Source organism: Pseudophryne corroboree, chromosome 1 (assembly GCF_028390025.1).
Source record: "Pseudophryne corroboree isolate aPseCor3 chromosome 1, aPseCor3.hap2, whole genome shotgun sequence".
NCBI lineage: Eukaryota > Metazoa > Chordata > Amphibia > Anura > Myobatrachidae > Pseudophryne > Pseudophryne corroboree.
Window position 1 is genome coordinate 363,083,918 of NC_086444.1, and position 12,700 is coordinate 363,096,617.

The 12,700-nt window shown below is 42.4% G+C and overlaps 1 protein-coding gene across 3 annotated transcripts in view; it reads left to right on the forward strand.

Moving 5' to 3' along the window:
• The window catches only part of DGCR2 (DiGeorge syndrome critical region gene 2), a 235,362-nt gene that overhangs the window by 142,018 nt on the left and 80,644 nt on the right, over positions 1-12,700 (forward strand). For all 3 annotated transcript variants that reach the window (XM_063964807.1, XM_063964808.1, XM_063912969.1), the window contains one exon: positions 822-947. In XM_063964807.1, the coding sequence (XP_063820877.1) occupies positions 822-947 (126 nt within the window). The remainder of the gene's footprint in view (positions 1-821; positions 948-12,700) is intronic.

The window sequence follows — 12,700 nt, forward strand, 5'->3', positions numbered from 1 at the left end:
CTGGATCTGTAGCACGATTCACCTTGCACATTCTGCGGCTGGACTGCCGCATCCTAAATCAGTAAAAGCCCATTCCACGAGGAAGGGGGCTCTTCTTGGGCGGCTGCCCAAGGGGTCTCGGCATTACAACTTTGCCGAGCTGCTACCTTGTCGGGGTCAAACACGTTTGCAAAATTCTATAAGTTTGATACCCTGGCTGAGGAGGACCTTGAGTTTGCTCATTCGGTGCTGCAGAGTCATCCGCACTCTCCCGCCCGTTTGGGAGCTTTGGTATAATCCCCATGGTCCTTACGGAGTACCCAGCATCCACTAGGACGTCAGAGAAAATAAGAATTTACTCACCGGTAATTCTATTTCTCGTAGTCCGTAGTGGATGCTGGGAGCCCGTCCCAAGTGCGGATTGTCTGCAATACTTGTATATAGTTATTGTTTAACTAAAGGGTTATTGTTATGAACCATCTGTTCAGTGAGGCTCAGTTGTTATTCATACTGTTAACTGGGTATGGTTATCACAAGTTGTACAGTGTGATTGGTGTGGCTGGTATGAGTCTTACCCTGGATTCCAAATCCTTTCCTTGTAGTGTCAGCTCTTCCGGGCACAGTTTCCCTAACTGAGGTCTGGAGGAGGGGCATAGAGGGAGGAGTCAGTGCACACCAGATAGTACCTAATCTTTCTTTTAGAGTGCCCAGTCTCCTGCGGAGCCCGTCTATTCCCCATGGTCCTTACGGATTACCCAGCATCCACTACGGACTACGAGAAATAGAATTACCGGTGAGTAAATTCTTATTTTTGTATTATCTGTCCCTTTATATTATTTTAGGTCTGGCTGGGGACCAGAGAGCGTTTCATGGAAAGGAAAGTGTGGAGACAAGACACGGTCGCAGTAGGAATGGGGAAACGCCTCGATTCCACACAGTGAACTTTGCCCAACCAGTGCGCTTCAGCAGTAAGTCTTCTTGTGGTCTCCTTATCTAATTGGAGCACATTTCTGCCACAAAATATAAATATAAATATATCCAAGGGAGTCCTGCACTCACATCCGTGTGTGGTCAACTGCGGGGTGCACCCAGTAGAATCCACACAATCACGGTGGATCCACACATATAGTCGTAGTTCCAGTTTCCTGGGGGGCACTCTCCTTCACAAATCAAATCCAATCGTATTTTCTTAGATCATAATCGGCTTTATTGGGTCGACGTTTCGGCTCAACAAGCAGAGCCTTTATCAAGACAAGCCATACATATTTTCATATTGCAAAAAAGTCATAACCTGTCCAAATAACAGATACATGAAATAAATAAATGCAATCAGTCTCACGGGCCCAATCAGAAATTCACCACTAAAGTGCAACGTGCAAAATGAAGAAAGTGCCAGGAATAATGCTACCAAGCATATAAACATATATCTTGGATACCAGGTAGGGTGAAGAAAAGTAACCCAACAAGGACCAATCACCAAAAGGGTACTGGTAGCATACTTACTAGGATGAAATAACTCAACCGTACAATACTGTGAAAAGACAGACTGCCAAATCGGCATATGAGCCCTATTAGGGTGACAACAAATATATATTACAAGTTCCCAACATAATGAAAGTCAGGTGTAGTACTAGGTAACACCTGAGTTCATCAAGTTTAATAAAGGATTCTACTTACTTCACACATAACTCCTGTGCAATTATCCATATAGGGGCACATCAGTCAATAAACCCTCTGTAATATGAGTAATGCATCATGAAAAATCTCAAAGATAAACCTAACCTGATATCAAACAAAAACAATCAAAACTATATTCATCAGAAGAGGGCAATAGTAACTCTTACCACTGGAGGCAAAAGATGGACGTCCATTCAGTGCGACTGTGTGTTTCCTAAAGAGCACTGCATGCCTTATAGGAGTACAAAACCGGAAGTGCAATCAACCCAGATACACTGGTAAATCACCCTATTCCCATGTTAAAGAGAGGAATATGCTCAGTCCCCAATAGATATTCATATTCGCAGAGCCCACAGCAATACCGCCAGATCAAATATAATAGAACCTGTGAAGGGGAGCTTAATGCCGCCGCTCGTCCGAGCGGCGTGCGTTCCATTACCCGGAAGTCATGCGCCGGCTGCGTTCCATTACCCGGAAGTTATGCGCCGGGTGCGTTCCACCAGCCGGAAGGACCCAACAGTCATTGCAGTCGTTGCTTAGCAACGTCGTACCGCGGATCACGATACAGGGAAAATAAACAGCAGGAAGCATGCCACAGCAACATATAATACCCGCGGTGTGGGCTAAATAGAACTCACCATAAACAGACTGTACTGGGAGCACCCCCAGACCCTACACCAGAGACGGGTAAAGATCCACGGGGCGGGAATAAAGAAGAACTCACATGACCAGTCCACAGAATCCTATACATATTTTCAATCATAGTATGCATCAGAAGCTGATATGTCAAGGTCTCATACCCATAGGCTAAAGGTACATATAGGTATACAAACATATATAGGTGTATCTAATCAGGCCCGTGAGTGTAGACTTACAATCAACATAAACAAATTACAACACAATACATAAATAAATACATTAAACACACAATTAAAACAATTATATAATCTGTATCAGAAAACACTCATGGACAATAATACCATGAGTCCATGCCTGAAAAGAAAAAAATATATCATGGACACATCACAGGAAAATGTTCATGGTGTTGTATTCATTAAGGCCCCTCGGGGCAACAGTATCAAGCATACTGATCCAAAAGCTTTCTTTATTTTTTAAAGCCAATATCCTATCACCCCCATTAGGTAGAGGGGAAATCCAATCCAAAAGCATACATTTAAGGTTCGCTACCTGGTGCCTATTTTCCAAATAATGTCTTGCTACAGGTTTGTCAGAAGATCCAGTTTGAATAGCAGCTCGTATAGTGGTCCTATGATTTGCCATCCGGTCTTTAAAACATCTAGATGTAAGTCCCACATAGTACAGGCCGCAAGGACAGATTAAACAATAAATCAAACCTTGCGCAAATATATGTTACGTGCTTTACGCAGACATTTTCCCAAAATGCGTGGAATATAGCCACGCTGCCTAAATCTGTGCATCATGTCATTCAGTTGGGCTTCTCTGACAGTGTCATCGGTATTGTTTCTCATAACTCTAAGTAGTTGTGAGACCGGCAGATTATCCATTAAGGCAGGGGGATGGAAACTACTAGTTTAACAATGTAGTGTTCCTATCCGTGGGTTTCCTAAAGAGCGTGGTAGTAAAAGCCCCCCAGTGTGTCCAATGGTAATGTCCAAAAAGTTGACATACTCAGCTGAAATCTCAAATGTAAATTTAATCGGGCTGTCTAAATTGTTTAACTGATCAATCATAGCGATGAAGGACTCACGTGTGCCAAGCCAAACCACAAGTATATCATCTATAAACCTTTTGTAAATCTTAATATTCTGTCCAAACTCTGCCAATATATGTCTTTGTTCAAATACCGTCATATACATATTAGCATAAGAAGGTGCGAGGTTAGACCCCATTGCGGTCCCCGAAATCTGGTAGTTATACTCGTTTTTATACTGAAAATTATTGAGTCCTAACACAAGATTAGTTAACTCAAGTATATATTCAGTTGGTATTCCCTTAGTGGGTTCAAGAGAAATCAATTCTCTTAATGCCCCCAGGCCTTCAGAATGAGGTATCACGGTGTACAAAGATTGTACATCCATTGTGGCAAGCAATATATTTTCAGGGAGATCCTGATAAGATTTCAGGTGTTCCAATAGGTCACTAGTGTCACGAATGTAACTCGGACTTTTAATGACATATGGTTGTAGTAGAGAATCAATAAACTGTGCTATTGGTTGCAGCAGTGATCCTTCAGCCGCTATAATCGGCCGTCCTGGCGGACTATGTAAGGTTTTATGTATTTTGGGTAATGTGTAAATTATTGGGCAACTGGGTTTTTCAACTGTCATATATTCAAATAAATCTACATCAATCCATTGATTGTCTAGACCCCTCTTGAGACAAGCGTCAATTTGACTTTTAACTTGTGTCAAAGGGTTGTTCCTAACTCTCCTGTAGGTTAATTCATCTGTAAGTTGACGATTGATCTCTGTATCATTATCCACCCAGTCCTGTACGACAACTGCTCCACCCTTATCCGCTGGACGAATCACTAGAATCGGATTGGAGCGCAATTTTTTAAGTGCTTGTCGCTCATCAGAGGGTAGGTTGTCGTACAGTCTGGGTGGTTTGATGGAACGGGTGTCCTTAGTAACCATTCTAAGAAAGGTTTTAAAACTTGAATTAGTCGAAGGGGGATCAAACCTAGAGTGTTTCTTAAACTGTGTCTTAGGTTTAGTACTATCTTTACCCGCTAAGTACTCTCTCACCCTACCTGGTATCCAAGATATATATTTATATGCTTGGTAGCATTATTCCTGGCACTTTCTTCATTTTGCACATTGCACTTTAGTGGTGAATTTCTGATTGGGCCCGTGAGACTGATTGCATTTATTTATTTCATGTATCTGTTATTTGGACAAGTTATGACTTTTTTGCAATATGAAAATATGTATGGCTTGTCTTGATAAAGGCTCTGCTTGTTGAGCCGAAACATCGACCCAATAAAGCCGATTATGATCTAAGAAAATAAGATTGGATTTGATTTGTGAAGGAGAGTGCCCCCCAGGAAACTGGAACTACGACTATATGTGTGGATCCACCGTGATTGTGTGGATTCTACTGGGTGCACCCCGCAGTTGACCACACACGGATGTGAGTGCAGGACTCCCTTGGATATTATGGACTGCCAGTATTTTACTGTCATTCTTTTCCTGACACCCGTCACCTACTTTTGCCTTTTTTCTTATATGTGAATGTATAATGTCAATCTAGAGACTTTCTGTATCAGGATTTAATGTTTATGTTCTTGTCACTTTGATTGTGATTTACTATATTATGGCCCAAGGAGCAACATGTCTGTTCGATGAGGGACTTCTAGCACAATCTGAGCAAGGGACAGTCTCGTTTACTGACGATGAGATTGAGAAGGTATTGTTTGATAGTGCCTCAAAGTCCACTCTACCTGCAGAGACGTCAGCTGATGTCTTCTACAGGTTGTTAAAGCTTAGACGACGTGAGGTTGACCTCCAGTTGCACGGTCAATTCGTGTCCGAATACCATCGTCGTAAATTAATTCCTCGGGGATTTAGGATTAACAACATCCCGACATTAAATCGTAGTAATCCAGTGTTCTGCACCAAATGGTGCGGGATATTAAATAAATGTTCCCTTGATCTCCTTGTGCTGGTAGTCGAAGAAGCTAGCAATGAGCTCAAAAAGGTTAAAAGTGAGATAGAGCAACTTGAGATCACGTCTATCCCTACTCTTAGGGAGGATAAGAATTCTAGTTGGCTTGATAGACTACAAACTCAAGTTGATTCCTATCGTAAGGAACTTCCTTTAAAAGGAAGAAATTAACTACAGTGACAGACTATCAGACGCATACGGTATATTGTTGGTTACTTGGCAACAATAACCAATTCTCCACAGATAAACACGTCCATATAGACAGCAGCGACGCCAATATTTCTCTAGGGAGCAGGGCTCCACTATCTCTACATCAGAGACTGATCTCTCAGATAGCTAAACAGGTGATCAACATTTTTTAGATTCAGGGGCCGATTCCAGGACCACACCCCCAGTGGGCACCGCAAGAGGCACCGCCCATACACGAGGAGGGGCGGTTATAAAAAGACAGGGCCGCAGGAATCGGACTTGAGTTCTGTATTTAACCTTTCCTCTACGGTATTAGATCACGCTGAAATACGTCTATTAGCACGGGGTTTGTCCTTTGTACCATTCTTTCCACACAAACCATTTGAGACAACTGTTGACCAGTATAGATTTGGTAGAAATTTACGCCTCAGAGAGTACTTTGCGGGTAAAGATAGTACTAAACCTAAGACACAGTTTAAGAAACACTCTAGGTTTGATCCCCCTTCGACTAATTCAAGTTTAAAAACCTTTCTTAGAATGGTTACTAAGGACACCCGTTCCATCAAACCACCCAGACTGTACGACAACCTACCCTCTGATGAGCGACAAGCACTTAAAAAAATTGCGCTCCAATCCGAATCTAGTGATTCGTCCAGCGGATAAGGGTGGAGCAGTTGTCGTACAGGACTGGGTGGATTATGATACAGAGATCAATCGTCAACTTACAGATGAATTAACTTACAGGAGAGTTAGGAACAACCCTTTGACACAAGTTAAAAGTCAAATTGACGCTTGTCTCAAGAGGGGTCTAGACAATCAATGGATTGATGTAGATTTATTTGAATATATGACAGTTGAAAAACCCAGTTGCCCAATAATTTACACATTACCCAAAATACATAAAACCTTACATAGTCCGCCAGGACGGCCGATTATAGCGGCTGAAGGATCACTGCTGCAACCAATAGCACAGTTTATTGATTCTCTACTACAACCATATGTCATTAAAAGTCCGAGTTACATTCGTGACACTAGTGACCTATTGGAACACCTGAAATCTTATCAGGATCTCCCTGAAAATATATTGCTTGCCACAATGGATGTACAATCTTTGCACACCGTGATACCTCATTCTGAAGGCCTGGGGGCATTAAGAGAATTGATTTCTCTTGAACCCACTAAGGGAATACCAACTGAATATATACTTGAGTTAACTAATCTTGTGTTAGGACTCAATCATTTTCAGTATAAAAACGAGTATTACTACCAGGTTTCGGGGACCGCAATGGGGTCTAACCTCGCACCTTCTTATGCTAATATGTATATGACGGTATTTGAACAAAGACATATATTGGCAGAGTTTGGACAGAATATTAAGATTTACAAAAGGTTTATAGATGATATACTTGTGGTTTGGCTTGGCACACGTGAGTCCTTCATCGCTATGATTGATCAGTTAAACAATTTAGACAGCCCGATTTAATTTACATTTGAGATTTCAGCTGAGTATGTCAACTTTTTGGACATTACCATTGGACACACTGGGAGGGCTTTTACTACCACTCTCTTTAGGAAACCCACGGATAGGAACACTGCATTGTTAACTAGTAGTTTCCATCCCCCTGCCTTAATGGATAATCTGCCGGTCTCACAACTACTTAGAGTTATGAGAAACAATACCGATGACACTGTCAGAGAAGCCCAACTGAATGACATGATGCACAGATTTAGGCAGCGTGGCTATATTCCACGCATTTTGGGAAAATGTCTGCGTAAAGCACGTAACATATATTTGTGCAAGGTTTCTAAAAACCGTAAGAATCCCAACAGAATGATTTATACTACCAAATATGATAGTCATGCACTAGAAACTAACAAGATTATACGCAAACATTGGCCCATTCTAGCGACAGACCCTACTTTGCCCTTTACCCACACTGGGCCACCGATGATGGCCTATGGACGTGGGGCCAATTTGAGACAGATACTCATGCGCCCTACTCTCACTCCTGATGAACGAATGAGTACCTCCTGAATGATGAGTCTGAAACCTGGCTGCTTCTCATGTGGGAATTGTACCACGTGTAGGGCTATGAGAATTGGGAATAGCTTTACACACCCACATACGGAAAAAATATAAAAATTAAATACCATCTACATTGCAAATTAGACCATATGATTTATTGTTTAATCTGTCCTTGCGGCCTGTACTATGTGGGACTTACATCTAGGTGTTTTAGAGACCGGATGGCAAATCATAGGACCACTATACGAGCTGCTATTCAAACTGGATCTTCTGACAAACCTGTAGCAAGACATTATTTGGAAAATAGGCACCAGGTAGCGAACCTTAAATGTATGCTTATTGATTGGATTCCCCCTCTACCTAATATGGGTGATAGGATATTGGCTTTAAAAAATAAAGAAAGCTTTTGGATCAGTATGCTTGATACTGTTGCCCCGAGGGGCCTTAATGAATACAACACCATGAACATTTTCCTGTGATGTGTCCATGATATATATTTTTCTTTTCAGGCATGGACTCATGGTATTATTGTCCATGGGTGTTTTCTGATACAGATTATATTATTGTTTTAATTGTGTGTTTAGTGTATTTATGTATTGTTGTAATTTGTTTATGTTGATTGTAAGTCTACACTCACGGGCCTGATTAGATACACCTATATATGTTTGTATACCTATATGTACTTTTAGCCTATGGGTATGAGACCTTGACATATCAGCTTCTGATGCATACTATGATTGAAAATATGTATAGGATTCTGTGGACTGGTTATGTGAGTTCTTCTTTATTCCCGCCCCGTGGATCTTTACCCGTCTCTGGTGTAGGGTCTGGGGGTGCTCCCAGTACAGTTTGTTTATGGTGAGTTCTATTTAGCCCACACCGCGGGTATTATATGTTGCTGTGGCATGCATCCTGCTGTTTATTTTCCCTGTATCGTGATCCGTGGTACGACGTTGCTAAACAACGACCGCAATGACTGTTGGATCCTTCCGGCTGGTGGAACGCACCCGGCGCATGACTTCCGGGTAATGGAACGCAGCCGGCGCATGACTTCCGGGTAATGGAACGCACGCCGCTCGGACGAGCGGCGGCATTAAGCTCCCCTTCACAGGTTCTATTATATTTGATCTGGCGGTATTGCTGTGGGCTCTGCGAATATGAATATCTATTGGGGACTGAGCATATTCCTCTCTTTAACATGGGAATAGGGTGATTTACCAGTGTATCTGGGTTGATTGCACTTCCGGTTTTGTACTCCTATAAGGCATGCAGTGCTCTTTAGGAAACACACAGTCGCACTGAATGGACGTCCATCTTTTGCCTCCAGTGGTAAGAGTTACTATTGCCCTCTTCTGATGAATATAGTTTTGATTGTTTGGTTTGATATCAGGTTAGGTTTATCTTTGAGAATTTTCATGATGCATTACTCATATTACAGAGGGTTTATTGACTGATGTGCCCCTATATGGATAATTGCACAGGAGTTATGTGTGAAGTAAGTAGAATCCTTTATTAAACTTGAACTTGATGAACTCAGGTGTTACCTAGTACTACACCTGACTTGCATTATGTTGGGAACTTGTAATATATATTTGTTGTCCCCCTAATAGGGCTCATATGCCGATTTGGCCGTCTGTCTTTTCACAGTATTGTACTGTTGAGTTATTTCATCCTAGTAAGTATGCTACCAGTACCCATTTGGTGATTGGTCCTTGTTGGGTTACTTTTCTTCACCCTACTTGGTATCCAAGATATATATTTATATGCTTGGTAGCATTATTCCTGGCACTTTCTTTATTTTGCACATTGCACTTTAGTGGTGAATTTCTGATTGGGCCCGTGAGACTGATTGCATTTATTTATTTCATGTATCTGTTATTTGGACAGGTTATGACTTTTTTGCAATATGAAAATATGTATGGCTTGTCTTGATAAAGGCTCTGCTTGTTTTGACCCAATAAAGCCGATTATGATCTAAGAAAATACGATTGGATTTGATTTGTGAAGGAGAGTGCCCCCCAGGAAACTGGAACTACGAATATATATATATATATATATATATATATATATATATATATATATATATATATATAAATAATTTATTTATTACATTTTTTTTTTTAGGTTACTTTATTTCTGCACCAACAGATTAAATTTAATTTGGCAACTAGAGCACTTCTTGATGGTGGTTTTATTAAATATATTGCTTTTAACTTTCTGTTTAATTTATGTCGTTTTCAGTCATGTGTTTTTTTGTTTTTATGTTTCACTACAATTGAGTACTATATTATACAGTCAGTGTGTTTTGTGTTCTATTCGGAGTAATGGAAATAAACACATCTAGGCAAAGAAACACAGCTGATGGCACAAAAAAAACTAAAGATCATGGAATTAAAAAAATATATATTTATTTTTTCCCCTCACGGTGCTGCTTTTTTTTTTTTTTTTTAAATATTTTTTTTTATTATAATTTCTTGTGCCTACAGTTTGTTTTGCTGAGCCTATGCAACACCCACACAAATTACATCTTATTTTTTTCAGCGTTTTTTACTTCCCCTTCAAGATTTTAAGTTGCCAGGAAATGGCATTAATTTGCATTTCTCTATCGTCCTAGTGGATGCTGGGGTTCCTGAAAGGACCATGGGGAATAGCGGCTCCGCAGGAGACAGGGCACAAAAAGTAAAGCTTTAGGATCAGGTGGTGTGCACTGGCTCCTCCCCCTATGACCCTCCTCCAAGCCAGTTAGATTTTGTGCCCGGCCGAGAAGGGTGCAATCTAGGTGGCTCTCCTAAAGAGCTGCTTAGGAAAGTTTAGCTTAGGTTTTTTATTTTACAGTGAGTCCTGCTGGCAACAGGATCACTGCAACGAGGGACTTAGGGGAGAAGAAGTGAACTCACCTGCGTGCAGGATGGATTGGCTTCTTGGCTACTGGACATCAGCTCCAGAGGGACGATCACAGGTACAGCCTGGATGGTCACCGGAGCCTTGCCGCCGGCCCCCTTGCAGATGCTGAAGTAAGAAGAGGTCCAGAATCGGCGGCAGAAGACTCCTCAGTCTTCTAAAGGTAGCGCACAGCACTGCAGCTGTGCGCCATTTTCCTCTCAGCACACTTCACACGGCAGTCACTGAGGGTGCAGGGCGCTGGGAGGGGGGCGCCCTGGGAGGCAAATGAATACCTATTTTGGCTAAAAATACCTCACATATAGCCTCCGGAGGCTATATGGAGATATTTAACCCCTGCCAGAATCCGTTAAGAGCGGGAGACGAGGCCGCCGAAAAAGGGGCGGGGCCTATCTCCTCAGCACACAGCGCCATTTTCCCTCACAGAAAGGCTGGAGGGAAGGCTCCCAGGCTCTCCCCTGCACTGCACTACAGAAACAGGGTTAAAACAGAGAGGGGGGGCACTAATTTGGCGATATGCTTATATATATATTAAGATGCTATAAGGGAAAACACTTATATAAGGTTGTCCCTATATAATTATAGCGTTTTTGGTGTGTGCTGGCAAACTCTCCCTCTGTCTCTCCAAAGGGCTAGTGGGTCCTGTCCTCTATCAGAGCATTCCCTGTGTGTGTGCTGTGTGTCGGTACGTGTGTGTCGACAGGTAGGAGGACGATGTTGGTGAGGAGGCGGAGCAATTGCCTGTAATGGTGATGTCACTCTCTAGGGAGTCGACACCGGAATGGATGGCTTATTTAGGAAATTACGTGATAATGTCAACACGCTGCAAGGTCGGTTGACGACATGAGACGGCCGACAAACAATTAGTACGGTCCAGACGTCTCAAAAACACCGTCAAGGGTTTTAAAACGCCCGTTTACTTTAGTCGGTCGACATAGACAGGGACACTGAATCCAGTGTCGACGGTGAATAAACAAACGTATTCCTTATTAGGGCCACACGTTAAAGGCAATGAAGGAGGTGTTACGTATTTCTGATACTACAAGTACCACAAAAGAGGGTATTATGTGGGATGTGAAAAAACTACCATAGTTTTTCCTGAATCAGATAAATTAAATAAAGTGTGTGATGATGCGTGGGTTCCCCCCGATAGAAAATTATGGGCGGTATACCCTTTCCCGCCAGAAGTTAGGGCGCGTTGGGAAACACCCCTTAAGGTGGATATGGCGCTCACACGCTTATCAAAACAAGTGGCGGTACCGTCTATAGATAGGGCCGTCCTCAAGGACCAGCTGACAAGGCTGGAAAATATAATAAAAAGTATATACACACATACTGGTGTTATACTGCGGCCAGCGATCGCCTCAGCCTGGATGTGCAGAGCTAGGGTGGCTTGGTCGGATTCCCTGACTAAAAATATTGATACCCTTGACAGGGACAGTATTTTATTGACTATAGAGCATTTCTATATATGCGAGATGCACAGAGGGATATTTGCACTCTGGCATCATGAATAAACGCGATGTCCATAACTGCCAGAAGATGTTATGGACACGACAGTGGTCAGGTGATGCAGATTCCAAACGGCACAGTATGGCCGTATAAAGGAAGAGGACTTGTTTGGGGTCGGTCCATCGGACCTGGTGGTCACGGCAACTGCTGGAAAATCCACCGTTTTTTACCCTAAGTCACATCTCTGCAGAAAAAGACACCGTCTTTTCAGCCTCGGTCCTCTCGTCCCTATAAGATCATATCTGCCCAGAGATAGAGGAAAGGGAAGAAGACTGCAACAGGCAGCCTATTCCCAGGAACAGAAGCGTTCCACCGCGTCTGACAAGTTCTCAGCATGGCGCTGAGACCGTACAGGACCCCTGGATCCTACAAGTAGTATCCCGGGGGTACAGATGGGAATGTCGAGACGTTTCCCCTTCGCAGGCTCCTGAAGTCTGCTTTACCAAGTCTCCCTCCGACAAGGAGGTAGTATGGGAAAAAATTCACAAGCTGTGTTCCCAGCAGGTGACAATTAAATTACCCCTCCTACTACAGAAAAGGGGTATTATTCCACACTATATTGTGGTACTGAAGCCAGAAGGCTAGGTGAGACTTATTCTAAAAAAAAAAAAAAAAAAAAAAAATTTTTTTTGAACACTTACAAAGGTTCAAATTAAGATGAAGTCACTCAGAGCAGTGATAACGAACCAGGAAGAAGGGGACTATATAGTGTCCCGGGACATCAGGGATGCTTACCTCTATGTCCCAAATTTGCCCTTCTCACTAAGG